The following is a 24035-nucleotide window of genomic DNA, read 5'->3' as shown; positions in this document are numbered from 1 at the left end:
CTCCCTAGTTGTTGGAGTGGAGGTCCCCATATCTGCTTTTAGCTGTGTTTCTGATCTGTGGTATGAGGTAGGTGGGATTGGAGCACTCCCACTGTGAGAGAAGCCAATGTGTATTCCTCCTCTGGAGGTGTTCACCTGTGATTGTGCTCTGTTGTGTCACATTTCCCCTGTTGTGCAGGCTTACAGAGTACACAGTTGTTGGCACTGCTCTTGGCTCCACCTTAACCCTGGGTAGGCCAGCTATTGGCCCTGGTGACTCTCACTCATTGTTTTCACCAGCCCAGCACAGTTCCACTGAAGTCAGGTCCTAGGACTGCAGTAGTTGTGCACCTGGACCCGCTGTGAGAACTATGAAAGCAGCTCAGACTCTGGCTTGGCCCAACCCCCAAGTGTACATGCCCACAAAACCCACAGCTGCTAAAGCCAGACCTATCTCAGCTGTGGGAGAACTTGTCTGTTTGGTAGTTCCACAGGCTCTGAGTTTATGAAGCCATCACTGGAGATGGAAATCCATGGTTCATGCAGCCATGAGGAGAGATTTCACCTCTTCTTCCTTAGCCACATGGTCCCTGGGCTCAGCTGTGGTTTCAGCCCCACCTCTATGTGTGGGCCACCTACTGTCTTTTGCTCCTGAGGCTGCCAGAGCACACAAGCCTGCCAAGCAATGCTAGCTTTTCTAATCAGTAAACCTGTGTACAAAGTTTAGAATGCTCAGTTTAACTAGCTTCTTCATCAGAAAACAAAACAATCTGTAAAAACAAAATTTCACTTGAACTATAATTTTCAGTGATACAGTTAGGGGAAAAACATGAAATGGCCTTTTAATTCTTTTTAAAATCATAATAAGGCCACAGACACCCCAAAACACACCACCAGATGTGTACCTGCCCACCAGAAAGACAAGATGCAGCTTCACCCACCAGAACACAGACACTAGTCCCCTCCACCAAGAAGCCTACACAGTGCACTAAACCAACCTTAGCCACTGGGGACAGACACCAAAAACAATGGGAACTACAAACCAGCAGCCTGCTAAAAGGAGACCCCAAACACAGTAATTTAAGCAAAATGAGAAGACTGACAAACAAACAGCCAAAGAAGGAGCAAAGCCAAAACCCACCAGACCTAACAAATGAGGAGGAAATAGGCAATTTACCTCAAAAAGAATTCAGAATAATGACAGTAAAGATGATCCAAAATCTTGGAAATAGAATGGAGAAAATACAAGAAATGTTTAACAAGGACCTAGAAGAACTAAAGTACAAACAAACAGTGATGAACAACACAATAAATGAAATTAAAAATTCTCTAGAATGGATCAATAGCAGAATAACTGAGGTAGAACAACGGATAAGTGACCCGGAAGATAAAATAGTGGAAATAACTACCACAGAACAGAAGAGAAAAAAGAATGAAAAGATTGAGGACAGCCTCAGAGACCTCTGGGACAACATTAAATGCACCAGCATTCGAATTATAGGGGTCCCAGAAAAAGAAGAGAAAAAGAAAGGGACTGAGAAAATACTTGAAGTGAAGTTGAAAACTTCCCTAATATAGGAAAGGAAAGAGATAATCAAGTCCAGTAAGCACAGAGAGTCCCAAGCAGGATAAATCCTAGGAGAAACACGCCAAGATACATATTAATCAAACTATCAAAAATTAAATACAATGAAAAAATATTAAAAGCAGCAAAGGAAAAACAACAAATAACACATAAGGGAATCCCCATAAGGTTAACAGCTGAGCTTTCAGCAGAAATTGTGCAAGCCAGAAGGGAGTGGCAGGACATATTTAAAGTGATGAAGGAGAAAATCCTACAACCAAATTATTCTACACAGCAGGATCTCATTCAAATTTGATGGAGAAATTAAAACCTTTACAGACAAGCAAAACCTAAGAGAATTCAGCACCACAAATGCTAAGGGAACTTCTCTAGGCAGGAAACACAGAGGAGGAAAAGACCTCTAATAACTAACCCAAAACAATTAAGAAAATGGCAATAGGAACATACATATCCATAATTACCTTAAATGTAAATGGATTAAATGCTCCAACCAAAAGACATAGACTGGCTGAATGGATACAAAAACAAAACCCATATATATGCTGTCTACAAGAGACCCACTTCAGACCTAGGGACACATACAGACTGAAAGTCACGGGATGGAAAAAGATATTCCATGCAAATGGCAATCAAAAGAAAGCTGGAGTAGAAATTCTTATATCAGACAAAATATACTTTAAAATAAGGACTATTACAAGAGTCAAAGAAGAACACTACATAATGATCAAGGGATTGACCCAAGAAGAAGATATAACAATTGAAAATATTTATGCACCCAACATAGGAGCACCTTAATACATAGGGCAAATACTAAGAGCCATAAAAGGGGAAATTGACAGTAACACAATCATAGTATAGGACTTTAACCCCCCACTTTCACCAATGGACAGATCATCCAAAATGAAATTAAATAAGGAAACACAAGCTTTAAATGATACACTAAACAAAATGCACTTAATTGATACTTATAGGACATTCCATCCAAAAGCAACAGAATACAAATTCTTCTCAAACGCTCATGGAACATTCTCCAGGATAGATCATATCCTGGGTCACAAAACAAACCTTGGTGAATTTAAGAAATTTGAAATCATATCAAGTATCTTTTCGACCAAAACGCTATGAAACTAGATATCAATTACAGGAAAAGAGTCTGTAAAAAATACAAACACATGGAGGCTAAAGAATATACTACTTAAAAACCAAGAGATAACTGAATAAATCAAAGAGGAAATCAAAATATTCCTAGAAACAAATGACAATGAAAACATGAAAAAAAACCTATGGGATGCAGCAGAAGCAGTTGTAACAGGGAAGTTTATAGCAATACAATCCTACCTTAGGAAACAAGAAACATCTCAAATAAACAACCTAACCTTACACCTAAAACAATTAGAGAAAGAAGAAGAACAACAACAAAAAAACCCCAAAGTTAGCAGAAGGAAAGAAATCATAAAGATCAGATCAGAAATAAATGAAAAAGAAATGAAGGAAAACATAGCAAAGATCAATAAAACTAAAAGCTGGTTCTTTGAGAAGATAAACAAAAGTGATAAACCATTAGCCAGACTCATCAAGAAAAAAGGGAGAATACTCAAATCAATAGAATTAGAAATGAGAAAGGAGAAGTAACAACTGACACTGCAGAAATACAAAGGATCATGAGAGATTACTACAAGCAACTTTATGCCAATAAAATGGACAACCTCGAAGAAATGAACAAATTCTTAGAAAAGCACAACCTTCAGATACTGAACCAGGAAGAAATAGAAAATATGAACAGACCAAAAACAAGCACTGAAATTGAAATTGCGATTAAAAATCTTCCAACAAACAAAAGCCCAGGACCAGATGGCTTCACAGGTGAATTCTATGAAACATTTAGAGAAGAGCTAACACCTATCCTTCTCAAACTCTTCCAAAATATAACAGAGGGAGGAACACTCCCAAACTCATTCTACGAGGCCACCATCACCCTGATACCAAAACCAGACAAGGATGTCACAAAGAAAGAAAACTACAGGCCAATATCACTGATGAACATAGATGCAAAAATCCTCAACAAAATACTAGCAAACAGAATCCAACAGCACATTAAAAGGATCATACACCATGATCAAGAGGGATTTATCCCAGGAATGCAAGGATTCTTCAATATATGCAAATCAATCAATGTGATACACCATATTAACAAATTGAAGGAGAAAAAGCATATTATCGTCTCAATAGATGCAGAAAGCTTTCGACAAAATTCAACACCCATTTATGATAAAAACCCTCCAGAAAGTAGGCATTGAGGGAACTTTCCTAAACATAATAAAGGCTGTGTATGACAAATCCACAGCCAACATCGTCCTCAATGGTGAAAAACTGAAACCATTGCCACTAACATCAGGAACAAGACAAGGTTGTCCACTCTCACCACTATTATTCAACATAGTTTTGGAAGTTTTAGCCACAGCAGTCAGAGAAGAAAAAATATAAAGGGAATTCAAAGCGGAAAAGAAGTAAAACTGTCACTGTTTGCAGATGACATGATGCTATACATAGAGAATCCTAAAGATGTTACCAGAAAACTACTAGAGCTAATCAATTGATTTGGTAAGGTAGCAGGATACAAAATTAATGCACAGAAATCTCTAGCATTCCAATACACTAATGATGAAATATCTGAAAGTGAAATTAAGAAAACACTACCATTTACCATTGCAACAAAAAGAATAAAATAGGAATAAACCTACCTAAGGAGACAAAAGACCTGTGCAGAAAATTATAAAACACTGATGAAAGAAATTAAAGATGATACAAATAGATGGAGAGATATACCATGTTCTTGGTTTGGAAGAATCAACATTGTGAAAATGACTCTACTACCCAAAGCAGTTTACAGATTCATTTTAATTCCTGTCAAACTACTACTGGCATTTTTCACAGAACTAGAACAAAAAATTTCACAATTTGTATGGAAACACAAAAGACCCCGAATAGCCAAAGCAATCTTTAGAATAAAAACAGAGCTGGAAGAATCAGCCTCCCTGACTTCAGACTATACTACAAATCTACAGTAGTCAAGAAAGTATGGTACTGGCACAAAAACAGAAATATAGATCAATGGAACAGGATAGAAAGCCCAGAGATAAACCCACGCACATATGGTCACCTTATGTTTGATAAAGGAGGCAAGAATATACAATGGAGAAAAGACAGCCTCTTCAATAAGTGGTGCTGGGAAAACCGGACAGCTACATGTAAAAGTATGAAATCAGAGCACTCCCTAACACCATACACAAAAATAAACTCAAAATGGATTAAAGACCTAAATGTAAGGCCAGACACTAGAAAACTCTTAGAGGAAAACATAGGCAGAACACTCTATGACATAAATCACAGCGAGATCCTTTCTGACCCTGCTCCTAGAGAAATGGAAATTAAAGCAAAAATAAACAAATGGGACCTAATGAAACTTAAAAGCTTTTGCACAGCAAAGGAAACCATAAACAAGATGAAAAGACAACCCTCAGAATGGGAGAAGATATTTGCAAATGAAGCAAGTGAAACAGGAATAATCTCCAAAATTTACAAGCAGCTCATGTAGCTCAATAACAAAAAGACAAACAACCCAATCCAAAAATGGGCAGAAAACCTAAATAGACATTTCTCCAAAGAAGATATACAGATTGCCAACAGACACATGAAAGAATACTCAACATCATTAATCATTAGAGAAATGCAAATCAAAACTACAATGAGATATCATCTCACACCGGTCAGAATGGTCATCATCAAAAAATCTGCAAACAATAAATGCTTGAGAGGGTTTGGAGAAAAGGGAACCCTCTTGCCCTCTTGGTGGGAATGTAAATTGATACAGCCACTATGGAGACGTGTATGGAGGTTCCTTAAAAAGCTAAAATTAGCACTACTGTACGACCCAGCAATCCCACTACTGGGCATATACCCTGAGAAAACCATAATTCAAAAAGAGTCATGTACCAAAATGTTCATTGCAGCTTTATTTACAATAGCCAGGACATGGAAGCAACCTAATCGTCCATCAACAGATGAATGGATAAACAAGATATGGCCCATATATACAATGGAATATTACTCAGCCATAAAAAGAAAGGAAATTGATTTATTCGTAGTGAGGTGCATGGACCTAGAGTCTGTCATACAGAGTGAAGTAAGTCAGAAAGAGAAAAACAAATACCATATGCTAACACATATATATGGAATCTAAGAGAAAAAAAAAAAGGTCATGAAGTACCTAGGTGCAAGACGGGAATAAAGACACAGACCTACTTAGAGAATGGACTTGAGGATAAGGGGTGGGGGAAGGTAAGCTGTGATAAAGTGAGAGAGTGTCATGGACATATATGCACTACGAAACTTAAAATAGATAGCTGGTGGGAAGCAGCCGCATAGCACAGGGAGATCAGCTTGGTGCTTTGTGACCACCTAGAGGGGTGGGATAGGGAGGGTGGGAGGGAGGGAGATGCAAGAGAGAAGAGATATGGGTACATATGTATATGTATAACTGAGTCATTTTTTTATAAAGCAAAAACTAGCACACCATTGTAAGGCAATTATACTCCAATAAAGATGTTAAAAAAATGAAAAAGAAAAGTAGGCTCCTAAAATGGCACAAATGAACTGGTTTGCAGGGCAGAAATAGAGACACAGATGTAGAGAACAAATGTATGGACACCAAGGGGGGAATGTGAGGGGGTGAGGGGGTGGGATGAATTGGGAGATTGGGATTGACATGTATACACTAATATGTATAAAATAGATAACTAATAAAACTGCTGTATAAGAAAGAAATAAAATAAAATTCAAAAATTAAAAAAATATACCTGACTATTACTAGAGTTAAATGCTAGCCACTTACTTCCTCAATTCTAAAATATATATATTTTATTTGGACCGTAAATATCATCTTGGGAAAGAGCATACAAATGAAGCATTAATGAAAACTTTTATTTTTCTTCTTTTATCTCTTAATTTTTGTCTCTTGGCCATCAAATTATGTGTCTGATAAGAGAGAAGAAAGTCACACCATTTGACTCACTTGCTATTCAGCAGTTGTTGTCAAAAGGTCTAATACAGAGTAGAAATTAAAGCTATTTCCTAAAATAGGGACAATAGTTTAAGTATTGTTTTCAGTTAAGTATACTATAATTGTCCTCTGTGCAAATGCTTCTACATAAGGCAAGCAAATTGTAATTATGACTAATATAATTATATATCATTATCTAAATTGTGTATGCTTCAGCCTTGGCCCAGAAAATGGATTCCTTATGGACCTTATTCATCATATCCAGGAATTAGTCATTGTCTATTCACCCTGATCAATAATGCATTGGTGATTTCATAAAAGCTTATCAACAATTAATTTTTGAAGAAAGAACATATAAAAAATGTTCATCTAGGGCTGGGAGGAAGAAAGACAGAGGTAATTGTGTCAGTTAGGGAAACCTGATTTCGAAGGTCAAAAGATATTTCAGTTCAGTAAAGGACCAGGCAGGGTGTCTTTGTAGATATTGAGGCAGGAAAAGAAGCATTGTTAGAGCATGAAAAGGGGACTTTTTACCACTTGGATGAGCAGGGAAGAGAAACGGGAAGTGGGAGTTACTCTGCACCAGTGATTGGAACACTAAATCCAAGAATAAAACTAGCACAACAGGATCCAAACAAAGGGACACAGTAGACACACTTAGTGGAAATAAAATTGGATTTCTGACCTGGGTTTTAAGACCTTGCTATGAGCTATATGCTACATCAAGAGATAAATGCTACCAATTTCTGTACATTTTCAGAGAGCTCCATAAACTCTGGACAATGTATCAAATTGACTCACAGCATGACCCCCACAAAGGAAAAGTTGCCTTTAGGAAAAAGCTTTCTGAAAATCCTATAGAACTTAATGGAGATAACTACTTCTTTCCAAACATATCAGGAAGAGGGTTAGAACTGCACATTTTTAGAAGCATGAAGAAGGGATTTGAAAACTGGCTTAGTCCAAACCCTTAACCCAGTAGAGGTTTCCACTGAACCAAAGTCATAGACAAATTGTTCTCCACTCTCAGGCAAACGCTATAACCTGAATGCAGTAGCTTACTTAGCAACTCTCAGTTAACCCATCAACCTATGAAGCCAGCCTTTGACTTGCAAAATAAAGAGGAGTGACCTGCATACAAAAAGTATGACTGGGGTACGATGAGGAGGAAAAGGAAATTACAATATTAGGAGATGTACCTAAATATACACAAGAGGATGCTCCCTACTTGCCTTTGATATTGATTTGATTTTTTTTTTTGTCCCAATGCAGAGAATGCAATTACCTATATCTCAGAAAGTGTAACAACAGGTGTTACTATTGACCATAAAAATATGCCATCTCGGGTTTCCCTGGTGGTGCAGTGGTTGAGAGTACGCCTGCAGATGCAGGGGACACGGGTTTGTGCCCCGGTCTGGGAAGATCCCATATGACACGGAGCGGCTGGGCCTGTGAGCCGTGGCCGCTGAGCCTGCGCGTCCGGAGCCTGTGCTCCGCAAAGGGAGAGGCCACAGCAGTGAGAGGCCCGCGTACCACAAAAAAAAAAAAAAAAAAATGCCATCTCTTTTTTAAAGGTGGTGCTAATGTTTAACATTATGGCTTCCATTGGCAATAAACTCTGAAGGCAAAGTTCTAGGATCTATAAAAAGCCTTTCTCTACATGTGTCACAACACTTTAACTTACATCTAGTTTGACCATATAAGCTGCTTAGATGAGACTTGTAATGTCATTTCCTGACATTAATTTGATTTAACTTCCAGTATTATCAAGTGATAAAGTGTGCTTCTGTCATGATATCCATTCCATCTGTGTGGTAGTTAGAAAATAGTTAGTTTTGTGCTAATTGTGTTGGTTCCTGACAAATTGGTTCCATAACATATTCTTTATGTGGGAACTTTAATAGCAATGCTTTCATCAAGAAACTCTGTCCATCCTGCTGTGGAACTCATTCTATTAATACTTAATGGTGTACAAGTTGTTGGGACAGGAAGATGAAGGAACTATGCTGTCCCTATGTTCATACATAGACATGAGAATACATTTCCATAAATGTTGTTCTATGAGAACTACCTGCTAACCAACCTTCTGCTTACAATCTTGACTTTCTCTGAGTCATCCTCCTCAATTCTGACAAAATGATCTTCCTGTAATGCACACCTGCCCATGACACTCCTAGGCTTGAAACACTCCAATAATCCCCAAATGTCTATAGAGCAAAGTCCAAGCACAGTAGTATGATTCACAACACCATTATGAACAGAAACCTATTCTCCTTCCCAGGCTCATTTCTCATCATTCCTTACCTCACATGATGGATCCATGACAAACATAATTTATTTTGTGTTTCATGCTTTTACTCAGTCTGTGAGTCTTTGCTTGGTCAACTAACTTCTCATCCTTTGAGAGTTCAGGCATTCTTTCCTCCAGGAACATGTCACTGGCTCTCTTTTTTTCCTTGCAGTTGGGATAAGTACGATCCATACTTCTTTCTTTAGTTACTATGTGCAAATTTTTATCCTCACACTTGGGTACTTCATTGAAATACATTAATGTGCTTATTCCTACTAAACTATAAACTACTAGGTGTTGTATTCCCAGATACTTCCTGGCACCAGGAAGATGAGATCCAAGAGCACCAATGGGATAAGTCCCAGTCTTAGCAGTCAGGCAGAGAAAGCAAAGTTTCCCTTCCTCTGCCTCTTTGTTCCTTTTTTTATTCAGGCCCTCATTGCATTAGATAATGCCCACTCACATTGGAGAGGGCAATTGCTTTATTGATTCAAATGGAAACACCCTCACAGACAGACCTGGAGATAATGCTTAACCAGAAAACTGAGCATCCCATGACCCAGTCAAGTTGACACATAAAATTAACCATCACAACTGCAAATGTAAAGTCAAGCTTTAGACTCATTTATAGGTGACATAAATTCAGTATGTACTTTATGTGTTGAGGGAAATTGAATGAATATGAAATTACATTTCAGGACAATGAATCTGATATTGCTTTGTAAAATGAAATACAGAAGAGACCAGAAAAAGCTACACATATGAGTACTGACATTGGAGGTAATAAAAGCCAAATTCTAGAGTTATGAATGTGGGGAAGGAAAATAAGAGATAGTTATAAAAATAATCACTGTTAAACTTTTAAATGTATTCAATGTGTTAAGAATTGTGTTAAGTTTCATTTAAATCTCTCAAAAACCCTGCATGGATAAACACTGAAATCTGAGATAAACCAGATTCAGGTTAAATAACCTTCCTAAAGTCATACTTCAGAGATTTAAAAGCAGCTCTGTGATAACCTCATACTCTTTCCACTGCATTGCTTCTGCCTCTTGGCCAAATGGGTAAATATATTCAACATACACACATGGTGTGAACACTGTGGATATAGTGTAGCTCTCAGGATCTTTTTCACATCTTACACATATCTGATGAATTTGGTAAAGTCAGGAGAGAGAAAATAGCTAAGTGAATACAAAGGACTGAGTTCTCTTTTATCCTCATTTGTAAGTCAACTCAAATAGGCAAGCTTACCAAGAATCACCTAATGATTGAAGCTCAAGACCCTCTGGGGCCACTATTTTTTATTTAATGAAACTACCAAAGATCTCCAATGTCAGTTCTGTGAAGGGCAGACTACTGTGATTCTTAGTTCCTCAAATGATGTTGATACATGTGGTAGGCTGAACAGTGGTCCCCCTGCAAAGATATACATGTCCCAATCTCTGGAATTTGCAAATGTTACCTTATATAACAACAACAGCAAAAAGATTGCATATGTGATTAAATGAAGGATTTTTCTTTTTTCTTTTTTTTTAAATTAGGTTATAGCTGCTTTACAATGTTGTATTAGTTTCTACTGTACAACAAACTGAATCAGCTATATGTATACATATATCCCTTCCCTCTTGGACCTCCTTCCCACCCACCTACCCCCCCAAATCCCACCCATCTAGGTCACCACAGAGCACCAGGTGAGCTCCCTGTGCTACACAGCAGGTTCCCACTAGCTATCTGTTTTACACATGGCAGTGCACATACATCAGTCCCAATCTCCCAATTCATCCCACCCCCTCCCTCTGTCCACACATCCATTCTTTATGTCTGTGTCTGTATTCCTGCCCTGCAAATAGATTCATCTGTACCATTTTTCTAGAGTCCACATATATGCATTAATATACGATATTTGGTTTTCTCTTTCTTACTTCACTCTGTGTGACAGTCTCTAGGCCCATCCACATCTCTAAAAATGGCCCAATTTTGTTCCTTTTTATGGCTGAGTAATATTCCATTGTATATATGTACCCCATCTTTCTATCCATTCATCTGTCGAGAGACATTTTCTTTAAACAGCAAACATTTATTTCTCACAGTTTTGGATGCTGGAAGTCTAAGATCAGGGTGCCAGAAATGTTGGGTTCTTGGTGAGGCCTCTTTTTCTGGTTTGCAGATGGCTGCCTTCTTGCTTTCACAAGGCTGAGAGAGGTCACCTCTCTCATATATCTTTTTGCCCTCGTTTTTTGAGAAATAATTGTCATACATCACTGTATAAGCTTAAGGAGAAGAGCATGATGGTTTGATTTACAGATCTTATGAACTGATTACCACAGTAGATTCAGCTAACATCCATCTTTTTATGTTTTTATGATATTTAGCATTCTTTTTTCTTGACTCAAAGAACTCCCTTTAGCATTTCTTGTAAGGCAGTTATAGTGGTAATGAACTTCCTCAGATTTTGTTTGCTCAGGAAAAGTCTTTATTCCTCCCTTGTTTCTGAAGGACAGCTTCACCAGGAATAGAATTCTTGGTTGACAGTTATTTTCTTTTTTTGTTTGGGTTTTTTTTTTTGCGGTACACAGGCCTCTCACTGCTGTGGCCTCTCCCGTTGCAGAGCACAGGCTCCGGACGTGCAGGCTCAGTGGCCATGGCTCACGGGCCCAGCCGCTCTGCGGCATGTGGGATCCTCCTGGACTGGGGTATGAACCCGTGTCCCCTGCATCGGCAGGCAGACTCCCAACCACTGCGCCACCAGGGAAGCCTGACAGTTATTTTCTTTTAATATTTTGAATATTTCATGTCATTTTCTCTTAGCCTGAAAAGTTTCTCCTGAGAAATCCACCAATAGTCTTACAGGGTTTCCCTTGTGTGTAACTTCTCTCTTTCTCTTGTTGTTCTTAAAATTCTTTGAAAAGAAAAACATTAATTTGAAAAGATGAATGCATGTCAATATTCATAGCAGCATTATTTACAGTAGCCAAGATATAGAAACAACGTAACTATCCATCAACAGATGGATGGATAAAGAATATTACTCAGACATAAGAAAGAATGAAATCCTTCCATTTGCAACAGCATGAATGGACCTAGAGGGTGTTATGCTTAGTGAAATAAGTCAGACAGAGAAAGACAAATACTCTACATTATCACTTATACGTGGAATCTAAAAAATAAAACAAATAATGTATATAGCCAAACAGAAAGAGACTCACAGATATAAAGAACAAACTCGTGGTTACCAGTGGGGAAAGGGAAGGGAGAAGGGGTATGATAGGGGAATGGGATTAAGAGATATAAACTATTATGTATAAAATAGATAAGAAGCAAGGATATATTGTACAGCACAGGGAAATATTGCCATTGTTTTGATATTACTTTAAATGGAGTATAATCTGTAAAAATACTGAATCATTTTTGTGCACCAGAAACTAGTATAATATTATAAATCAACTATACTTCAACAAAAAATGAAAAATACAAATTCAATATAGTTATTTAATTCTTAAGTATAACTTGAACATAAGATAATGAAAGTTACCAACAAATAATAAACCATTCTGAAGAGAATCCTATTTCCAGGAGGAAGAAAATGAATATTGTTATTTTTTTGAATTGACAGCCTTATTGATCAAATTAGAGTACATTTATAGTGATTTATATACATCATTATTAAGTTCTTTGTATTGGTTGAGATCATGTTTGAAAAGATTGAATCAGTAAAAATGAGTGTTCTTAGAAAGTGTTTCCATAAGTCATCTGCACTGTGTTTGGCATGAAAAATTTTGTAATTATTCAAATATTATTTTAAATCTTTATGCTTTATGTTATCAGAACCACTAAAAGTATTGTCTTGAATGTATGTGTGTGTATAACCATATTTTATATATATACTATAATATATATACAGACATATAATATAAAAAAACTATATATATTCCATAGTTATGTATCTATAAAATAAAACATTCTCTCTCATTAAAAAAAATCCATTTTTTCTGACTTTTGAGAATTTAATTATAATGAGTCCTATTTGGATTCAACCTATTTGGGATCTTTTGGGCCTCATGGATCTGGATGTCCATTTTTCTCCCCAGGTTCAGGAAGTTTTCAGCCATTATTGCTTTAAATATACTTTCGGTCCCTTTCTCTTTCTCCTTACCTTCCTGGATTCCCGTAATGCAAATATTGTTTCTTTTCACTGTGTCCCATAATTCCCAAAGGATTTCTTCACTTTTAAAAAATGCTTTTTGCTCCTCTGACTGGGTAATTTTGACTGTTCTATCTTGCAGACCTTTCTTCTTCTGCATGGTCAATTCTACTTATGAAACTACTGAATTCTTCAGTCCAGTTATCGCATTTTTCAACTCTAGGATTTCTGTTTGGTTTTTTGTTTTGTTTGGGTTTGTTCTTTTTTTTTTTTGATAGTTGCTATTTCTTTATCATATTTCTCATTTTGTTCATGCATTGTTTTCCTAATTTCATTTAGTGTCTGTTCATGTTTTCTTGTAGTTTACTAAACTTGCTTAAGAGGATTATTCTGAATTCTTTGTCTGACAGTTCACAGATCCCCATTTTTTAGTTATTTGTTTCCTTTGGTGGTGTCATATTGACCTGATTTTTTGTGATCCTTGATTCCTTACATTGGCATCTGCACATTTGGGCATTTGGGTTCTTCTTCCAGACTTTGCAAGTTTGCTTTGGCAAAGACAGTTTTTGACCAGTCAGCTTAGTTTTAATTTCTGGGTGTGTCTGCTGGTAATGTCCTTGGGCAGGTGGGGCCTGCTATTATGGTCTATTCTGAGGCAAAGCAACAATTCAAACTCTAAGGACAAGGATGAGGATTGTGACACTGCCTGGGAACAGTTGGATGGGACTGCTGGCTTGGTTTCCTACCCAAGTAAGGCTATAGGATGGGCTCCATGGTTGCCTGGATTCTCTGGTAAGGCTTACTAGAAGGTTGGGACTAGGTACTACATACAGTAGTAGATGGGGCTACAAATTAGCTTCCTTGTCCTGGCAGGACAGCACGATGAGACCCAGGGCCTGGGTTCACCCTCATTATTTGGGGATTCAAATAGTATGCACTGATTCCTTGGTCAGGTGAGGCCACAAGTTTTGCTCTGCAGACTGGGAAAGCCATAAGCTCTGCTTTCTGTTCCAGTACCACTGTACATAAGGCTGATGGATGGGCTATTTCTGTGTGCTCCAGTTCTGTTCCTTGTCCAGACAAGATGAAGGCTGTATTCAGCAATGAGTAGAGCTATGAATTAGATTCCTTGTCCAGGCACAGCAGGACAAGCAACTCGAAATCCAGTAAAGCTGTTTGTTATCTTAACTGAAGCTGACCTGCATTACAAGTTCCCTAACTGAACAGGGCCACTGGCTTTGCTCTGCAAACTCTTGGCTCTGCTCACCTCTTGGTTCGTGTGCCACTGGACCACATAGCTTCCTGGAATTGTCTCCAGCCCTTCTGGTCAGATGGGGTAACAAGACAATCTTCACAGCAGGTGGGGCTGTGATTCAGCTCCTTGCCTGGATGTGGGCAAACCAGGCTCCAACGCTGGCAAAACTCCTCATTTGAGGATCTGAATCAAGTAGATCTATAGCCTACCTAGTTCTCTGGTCAGAATGTACCTCCAACTAGATTTTTCAGATAAGTAAAGCCTCTGGTTAGGATTACTACTTGGGAACTGCAGGAATGAACTTGGTCTGCCAAGATCTGTGTGGTGGTCACTGCGAACACCTCCCTGCATCTCCATCACTGTCAGATTTCCAGTGGTCCAGCCCCACACATCCCCAAGCAATCCCTGAGGGGTGAGATCAGAGTAGGGGCTCCTGCAATGTTACCCACAACGCTGGGAGAGCTGGTTTTCCTCTGGGTTCTCTTTTCCCCCTGGAGAAACCAGAGGCTCAGGAGAGACCTCTCTGTGTGTTGCTGTGCTGGCTTGGGAAAAGGGCAATGCAGTCAACGTGTAGCCACTTCTCTTACCGTCTAATGCAGTTTCTCTTGGTCTCTGTGTTGTGGAGGGCGGGGGTGGGGGGTGGTGCTTCAGCCTCTCCCCCATGTTCTAGGATTCTCTCAGTAGTGTCTTGTCCTTGAATAGTAGTTAATTTTCACCTTGTGAAGATGAGGGAAGCCAGGAAATTTCTGTGTCACCGTCTTGGTGATGTCACTCCAAATGAAGGATTTTTGAGATGGGGAGATTATCCTGGATTATTTGCATGGGCCCTAAATGCAATCACAACTGTCTTTATAAGAGAAAAGTAGAGGAGATTACACAGAAGAAGAGGAGAAGGCAGAATGACCACAGAGGCAGAGACTGGAGTGATGCAACCACAAGACAAGGATTGCTGGCAGCTACCAGAAGCAGGAAGAGACAAGCAACCGAGTCTCCCTTGGGCCCCCAGAGAGAGCATGGCCCCACTGGCACTTTGGTTTCACTCAGTGATAATGATTTTGGACTTCTGTTCTGGCCTCCAGAATTGTGAGAGAATAACTTTCTGTTGTTTTAAGCCACCAGCTTGTAATAATTTGCTACATCAGCCACAGGAAAGTAATATAATACCCAAATGACATTGGAAAGACTAAATCACAAACACACTAAAAATTTGATAATACGTCACTGGATTATATCATTTTCACATAGAAAAAAAGGGAGTTACTTCCCTTGAGAAGTACCTTGAAAAGTATTTGGATTGACCTTAGAAAGCTGAATATTATGACTTCCCAGATTTTGTTTACTCCATGTGCAGACAATTTTACAGTCATTCTTTCCAAACTCCCCATTTAAAGTGCCACTATTACAGATTTGACTGATGTTAAAATGTTAGAACTGACGAAATAAATGAGTGCTAATAAAACAGTGAAGTGTTCTGGTATCAAGTTACTGAACCAACACAATGGTTTATAACACCATGATGAAACCAAATAATTGGATACTGTGATGAATTTGAGGTATTACAGTTTTAATGGTGTTAAGCTTATGATAAGTGTTAAACAGTAATGCCACGTTCCTTTTGTTCATAGGCTCAGTGGGATGGCTTGACTGGGCGTATCACCTTCAATAAAACCGATGGCTTGAGGAAGGATTTTGATCTGGACATTATTAGTCTCAAAGAGGAAGGAACTGAAAAGGTAACCTCCTCAATAATAAATCTGAAAATTAAAAAAAAGCACTGCTCATACATTTTTACTTGCACAAACAAGTAGGGGAATGATAAAGTGATTCTCTCAGCATGTTCATTTACGTCCAGTTTTCTAGATCTCTCTCCCTGATATGCAGATAGATGTTGACGTGCTAGATTCTTAAATTGTGTGTGCTATTAATAGCAGTGCTAATGGTTATATAGTGCTTCGTTTATATACAAGTATCATTATATTATCACATATATATAACCTTAGGGGTGGATGTCATTAGCCTCATTTCTCAAAGGTTTTAAGAAATTGAGTTTAGACTTGGGAAGTCAGAAGCTGTCGATGATTTATATTTGGAATGACATCCAAGGGTTACTTAGAAATGAATTTTAATTTTACTCCATTTTGAGACTGGTGACAGAGGGACAAAATTAAGTAGGATAGAAAAGGCTTACTGAAGCAAACTAACTTTGCATCCCTAATTTTAGGAGGACATATGCCAAAAAATGGATTTTAATGTTGAGTTCTTATTTTAGGCTTACTTAGTTATAATTCTCAACCTCTCAATGATTTGAGTTCCATTCTTGTTACTATTTAGAGCAATGCAAATGTAAGCTATTTAATTAATAAAATAATTTGCCTCCTCTTTATTATACCAATTTTCATATTCACAGCTATGCATTGGGATAATTAACACTTATAGTGTGAAGACTTTGCCCTTTAGAACCTTAAAAAAAAAGATTTTGAAGCCCCAGAACAACTATCTGAACACCAAAACTCTATAAGCCAACATTTTTTTCACTATAGGGGACAAAAAGCTTAATGTAAAAGAATGGCTTTGGGAACAATCAGTTTTACTTAGTTGAAATATTTCCATGATTTTTAAAATGAGATAAGGTTTCTATTTCTGTTTTGTTGCTTTTGTTAACTGAGACACATTTTTTTAAGGTCTTAACTATACCTCACCCCCAAATAGCTTAATTAAAATAAACAAAGATTAATTAGGCTGAATGTAAAAGGTGACCACCAGTGCTGAAATGTCTGAGGAAAATAATTAGTTCACAGCTTTGAGAGTTCACACTAGTCACGCAGATTTCCCCTTTTAAAAATGCCCTCTCTCTTCATCTCCTCTCTTCCTCTCTCTCTCTGTGTCTCTGTCTCTCTGCCTCTCTCTTCCTCTCTCTGTCTCTCTGTCTCTCTCTCAGGCTTCTTCACTCTGATTTCCTTGTCTGTTGGGTTAACATGCTCTGACAGAGCACAAGGCATCAACGTAGCCTCCATAATGGATGTGGAATTTGGGCTACAGGGGACACAAGGAAAGAAAATAATATTGTTATGGACTAAAAGCCTATAATGATTTTTTTAAAGAAAATGTCTTCTCTATATATGCCTCTCTCTCCCTCTCCACTCCGTTTAATGTACAGAGCTGAAGAGGGAACAAAACCTGTTAAAGAAACATCTTTTTGGCTCAGATGTGTGAGGAAATAGATGAAGTTATTGTTATGCTTTTCCAGCTATTTATACACGTCAATATTATGCACATTCTATTGGTGTTTTTCCAACAAAAGCAAAATCAAATTAGATGAAAGTGTTTTCTCAATTTGTTTCTTTATCTCTTCGTTGTTTGCAATAACATTTCTTTCTTCAGGTGACTTGGGCTCAATTCCTGAGAAGACTGATTAAGCCTTAAAGCAATGGGAGAAGCCAACCTATCCTTCTCAGGCATCAAGGGAGGAAATGGGCAATCTTTTCATGTCAGCCTTTTGCAGGGTCCACAGGGAAAGTTGTTAGAAAAAGCCTATTTTCTCATTGGTCGATTGACTAATCTTTAACATGTCCTTTAACATGTCTTCTTAAGGAATGATAAAGACCTTTTAATTCTGCAGCATAGATGTGCATATTCAAAAGAACGTTAAGACATTTATTTGGTGTGCAAAAGGAAAAGTGAAAATCAGGTTGTACCACCTAGTAGAAGTAACTTCTGTGGGACCCAGTACTTGGTTCATCGTTTTACTGTACCTATTCTCAGGCTTTATATTGAATTAAGATACAAGATTCCCAATAATGGGTGGGGAATGTAATGCTGTGAACACTTAATCACCATGATACCTTTTGGCTTCCATGCTCCATTTTAATTAAGTGCTATTTTTATTTTTCCCTCTGAAAACCAAGGTTGCTGGCGAAGTGTCTAAACACTTATATAAAGTGTGGAAGAAGGTTTGTACACGGACAAAAACTGCAGGAAATCTGGGGGTGGAGTGGGAAATACCAAAGGAAAAACCTGCATCCTTCCAGTTTTCCCAGACCAGTAGCTCTCCAATTGCAGTTTAGAGGCGATATTCCATATAAAAGGAGAATGGGGATGATTGAATATGTTGTCTCTCAACAACATTGCCTGTGAATTGAAACAGGTTTGAGGTAGATTAAATAATGATGGATTAAATATTTCCCCCTAGATTATTTTTGTTTCTCCTGGGTAGGATCCGTCCCTGTTAGGACTGAAAGCAGGTAACTGCAACAGAAGCAGACACTGGGTCATTGATATTCTTTCTCGAATCACTAAATATTTTTCCCTAAAGGGCATAAAAACAGTAGATTTGATCCATCAGACTAGTCAGATAGGCTAAGGCTCAGAAGGGCTGGGACATCTCCTTCAATGTCACCACCACAAAATACGAGCCATTTTTAGAAATTCCCTTTTCTTATGTACTATCTTTTTTTATGCAGTAAAGCAAAAATTGTCAGTGCATTTTGTTTTGCAATTTGTTTTAGAACCCCAGTTTCCAGAGGACAAAAACATTAGAGGTTTTGAAAGGGAAATGAGATTATCTTGTAAATCATAACACCTAGTATCATGTTGTCAAAGAATGTGCACAGATTTATTACAGAAGCAAATGTTAGACATTACAAACATTCAGATCAGGAAAATGCCCCAGTGATATGCAAACATTGTCTCTCATTCTCTCTCTAAAACCACTTGCTAAACTATTTGTTGATTGACAGATGGACCTTAAATTACTGTTCAACTTGAACAGTTTTGTCAGGTTCACTTTCATCTTTTGAATTATAAGTTAAGTCATAGAAAGTGTAAACAGTTTCTCCCTGTAGTCAAAAACCTTGTCTCCCTTTTGGTAGTACTCAGATGAGCTCCAAAATGTCCTGCTTTTAAGTTTAAAAAAAAGGTTTAAAAACGGGTTTAATAACCTTGTTTTCATCTTCAGTGAATCAGGCTACCAAAGGCACAGGGAAGGCAATCCCATCTCTTCTCTGATAATAAGTAGATGAACCTAACTGGCACCCAGAAAGAAGCTTATTAACACTAATCCAGCTTGAGACTCCAGGCACTTTATGCAATGTTGAATTAATTCAAACCAAATATCCTAGGGAATGAAATCTAAGCCCTGAAATTTTACTCAGAGGAGGGGAATGTCCTTTATTTGTCACTAAACTGCAATAATCACCCCCACTTCCCAGGGTTGCACTTCTTGGCTTTCCTCCTACCTCCATGCCGTTGTGCCTCTTCCTTCCTGCTGACCTATCGTTGCCCACTTTGCAAGTTGTATACACTGTGATGTGGTGTTTTGTGTTATGCCTGCTCATCAACAATTTACAGTAACCTGAGTGCTAGCACATGAGACCTATTGAGACCCAACAAACACATTGCCCTTTCCCTACAAGACTCCATCTTACAAGAGAAGGATTCACCCCCATTGTCTTCAAATTCCAAAAGCTCTTCTCTGCGCTCTGACGTTTTTCAGTAGAGAAGAGTCTGCCTGAAATTCTTTCCAAAAGACGGATACAGCAGTCTCTACAAAACCCATCACTAAAAATATGTGTTCATAAAGCTCATGATACACAAAACAGATACACTTTTTTTCCCCTAGGTGCTCGGTTATTTCACTCCGAAATTTTGGATTTTGAGTTTATGTGAATCACATACCAGGTTTGGGAGATAGATATTAGTCACTCTCTGAGCATCCTTTTGTTGCATTACTTCTTTTAAAAAAGTTTGCTTAATGGCATTTGGGCACTCATTTTAAAATGCTTCCCTCTGTTGTCTGAGATAATAAATGGCTGCTCCCTCATGCCAGTTTACAAAGTGAAAGAAGGCAGGGCCAGACAATTTCGCTTTTGAGCCTTCCTCCCAACAAATAATTGGTCTACCGTCCACTACTTCTCACTGGTGAATTGCTGCTGACTGCTTTTGCTACAGTTTGAAAACTGAGGTTCCGCTTCCTGGAAGCCCTCCTCCAAGGTCGGAGAACAGGACTGAAATGCTAAACACCCTGGCATCTGGGTAACTGTGTCCCTCTCCCTAATACACATGAATCATGGAATCTTGCTTTTTCAGAAAGAGACATTCATTCACGTGTTCATTTACTTCAATTAACGGGTAAAGTCAGTGGACAGCTTAGGTTCAAAAGACACACACATGCATGCACGCACGCACAAACACACACACACGTACTCACACACACACACACACACACACACACACACACACGCACTCTACTGCTTTGGTGATTAAAAGGTTTGAAAATAGAAGTCTGAGGTCATTCAAACTCCATACGTACTCCAAACTCCAAACTGTCCACTTCCCAGGAATAGCTTGATCGTTACTATACTTTGAAACTCTTTCAGTCTAGATTTGAGGAAACTTCTGTTACACAGATAGTAGGAAAAAATAATCTCCTTTTTCTCATTTTAGGGAGGAAAGTTTACATTGAATGGGACTTTGGGAATCATTTGATTAGAACTACATCAGCAATGATATCTGATCTTCCACACTTTTAGTGAGGTTAATAAAAGAAAAAAAGCCAGATGTTAAGCTGTGGGGTGTATTTGTCTACAATTTCAAGTTTGTATTTTAAAAGGGAGTGATGTTGCAAGGCCATTCAACCCTGCCATTTGCAAATATTAGTATAGGTCCTTTAAACACTTGACATTAATAGAAATAAGAGTTACAGAGAACACATTTCATTACTTAACAAATTGGCTAAAAACACAGTTATTTTCTCCACCTTTCAATACTTAATTAAAAATTAGGTTCCATTCTCCCCAGTGCCTAAGTCAAGCTTTAATTAAAAGCACAGCCAGGGCCCAATTTAGACACAGTCTTCATAGAGTTAGAAGTCAACTGTTCACAACCTAAAGCATAGCTTTGGATGAAAACCAATAGATTCCCAGTTGTGGTTAGCCTGAGATACGTTTCCTGGAAGCGAGGGTCCCTGCCCCAAAAAAGTGAGAGTAGGGGTGGAGGTTAGAAGAGAGGAAAGAAAATATGGTCCCCCTTTCTTGGGTTTAAAGCCAGACAAAGAAAAGATTCTTTAATCAGCAGACATGTGTTGTGTGCATTCTAAGTGATGAACATCGCTCTTGATCCTGGAAAGACTGAATGGTTATTAAAGGTGTTAACCTACAGCTTAATCCTACCTCTAATACCCTCTCTATAGACAGGATGGAATACTTTCAAATGCAAAAAATACCCCAAACCCCCATTTATCTAGACCTGTCTCCTATGTCACCAGCCAACTAGCTCTAATTAAGTATAGAAAGAAGACAGTGAAACTGAAATAGTTCGCACTGATGTGTGAATGTGTGATACAGTACTTGCAACTTCCTCAAAGAATTTATATTTCTAAAAAGAATACTTGTCAAGCTAAATGAATTATCAGCTGCTGCATTTAGGCAGTAAATCAAAGTAAATAAATAGAAAAGGAAAGAAGCCTAACATTCCCACAGGTAAAACTTTATTTAAATATCAGGAAAGCTCAAATGTCTCCATTTCACTGGTGAGGAAATTGAGCCACAGCAAGGTTAATTAACTTGCCCATGGTCACATTGCTGGTAAATTGCAAAATTAGAATCTGGACAAGAGTATATCTGGAAAGCTCATACTCTGTCCAGCTAGCCAGTGTCCTCCTATTGGAAGAGTATATTTAGAGATCAAGCATAGGTCCACCCTGTCCATCCCAGAGTATGTCCAAGTGTTGGTGTTCCTAAACTGACCCTGTTTTTCATAGTTCCTTTACTTTATCAGCTTATAAATTTCAAAAAAAAATTCGCTAACAATTCCAAGTTCTTTCATAACAGGACAAGCTTAAAGAAATTACTGAGGCAGTCATTCAGATGTCCTTCGTTAATGTTTGTGCAGCGCTTATACCAACACTTTCACATGCCTCTGCTCATTTGATATGCTCAGCATCCCTATAAAATATTTTATAGTTAGAGAACGAAAGCTCAGAAAGTTTAGTATCTTGTCCAATATCACACTGCAACCAGGTTTGCATCCCATCTCACTAGGCTGGTAGTAAACGCCTACAGAAGGCTTCAAAGAACTCGATTCTCTGAGGCTCTTTTCCTAGGTTGTCCCCAGAGGCAAAACAAATCAATATACTTCTACAAGGTCTTATAACCCAGAAATGACTTTGCCACTGGAGGAAATTTGGCTTATTATTTCTTAAAAGAGCAATGGGCTTCACTGACTGCCAATCACAATGATTGCTTCTGTGATAGATAAAAAGATCAATAAGCAATAAAAGTGAATACCTTCACTGAAGGCATTCATGGTCAAGTGAACAAACAAGACAGGTAAACAGATGATAATAACAGAAGAAGGTCCAGAACAGAGGTACAAGGAAGGTATGAACAGAGTACTACTAGTTTTCACAAGAGGCACCCCGACCCAGCACTGACTCCTCCAGTAAAATAGGCCTAGAACTTAGTTTACTGCTCATCCACACTTTTTCTTCCATTTACGTTTCCCTTTTAGATGCCTGATCTCTCCACTATCCATCCTGCCTCCTCCATCCCATTTCTTATAAATTTTAAAGGCCTTGATAGTAATACTTTGGTAACACAAGGTTTGTATCAATAAAATGTAAGCTCCACAAGGCCAGAAATTTTTATCTCTTTTGTTCACTGCTATGCCCTCCAAGGCCTAGAAGAATCCCTGTCATATAAGTAGTTGTTCAACAAATACATATTGGAAGAAAATCCAATACTCATTTAAAAATTCTTAATTTAAAACAGAACATTGAACTTAATAAATTAAAAACAAAAAGACCTCCCCCTATTCCACCCCACATAGCACAAATTTTCTGTTCCATCTACACACTCATTCTTCCATTGTTTTGTTTTCCCACATTTAGTAGCTTCCACTGTGATGCCCTGTTGTCTTCTTCCCAGACTATGAGCTTTTGTGCCTATTCCTGGTGTACCAGGGACCTCTCTTTAGCATAAATGTCATCACTGACTGCCAGCAGCCTCTGATGTAATGTGTTCTGTGTAGATTGGGATTTGGAACTCCAACAGTGGGCTTAACATGACAGACGGCAACAAAGACAGATCCAATAATATCACCGATTCACTCGCCAACCGAACGCTCATCGTCACCACAATTCTGGTAAGTTGACTATGTGGAATTCAGGGCATCTTATCCAGACTCTTACTCTAGACCTTGAAGGATTCCTCAACTATCCTTTTCATGCCAACAACTCTCTCTGTAAATGTCTATGTTTAACTGGGACACTAGAAGCATATGTTTGTGTGTACCTATAATAGATTGAATTATCAGCTTCCAACATTGTTCCGAAGATTTCCTACTTCCAATCCATTCTCATCTCTGTTTTGCTCCACTCTCTAGCCCCACCCAGCTGGTCTCCCTTGCTCTCTGGCTGCTGGTTGGTTTCAACCAAGGAGAGACTAAGACCAGGGAAGTGGAGGAAGAGACCCAAGGAGATTTCTTCCGCTGTTTCCCAACAGTATTGTCAGAACCTCTGTCCTTCACAGCCACAGCTTCTACCCTGTCAATGATCCTGCCTCCATATGCTAACTGCACTGGACTCCTGGAACACTCTTTCCTCCCTCTCTGCCTCAACCCTAGCTTCCTAATTATGTTGCTCCCTGGGTGTCTATATCCCAGTACAATTCTCACCACCATCCCTGTTGCCTCCCTTTGTCTTGCTCATTCCTCTGTAAATAGCCCCTT

General features: G+C 38.4%; 1 protein-coding gene across 9 annotated transcripts in view; it reads left to right on the top strand.

The window, feature by feature from the left end:
• The window catches only part of GRIK1 (glutamate ionotropic receptor kainate type subunit 1), a 418460-nt gene that overhangs the window by 346250 nt on the left and 48175 nt on the right, over positions 1–24035 (top strand). For 5 of the 9 annotated variants that reach the window (XM_067739308.1, XM_067739304.1, XM_067739301.1 and 2 more), the window contains 3 exons: positions 15938–16045; positions 18218–18262; positions 23337–23450. In XM_067739308.1, coding sequence (XP_067595409.1) covers positions 15938–16045; positions 18218–18262; positions 23337–23450 — 267 coding nt within the window. The remainder of the gene's footprint in view (positions 1–15937; positions 16046–18217; positions 18263–23336; positions 23451–24035) is intronic. The other 4 variants (XM_067739309.1, XM_067739306.1, XM_067739303.1 and 1 more) reach the window with 1 other exon arrangement.

The sequence above is a fragment of the Pseudorca crassidens genome, chromosome 5 (assembly GCF_039906515.1).
Source record: "Pseudorca crassidens isolate mPseCra1 chromosome 5, mPseCra1.hap1, whole genome shotgun sequence".
Classification (NCBI taxonomy): domain Eukaryota; kingdom Metazoa; phylum Chordata; class Mammalia; order Artiodactyla; family Delphinidae; genus Pseudorca; species Pseudorca crassidens.
This window is presented reverse-complemented; position numbering and strand designations above follow the sequence as displayed.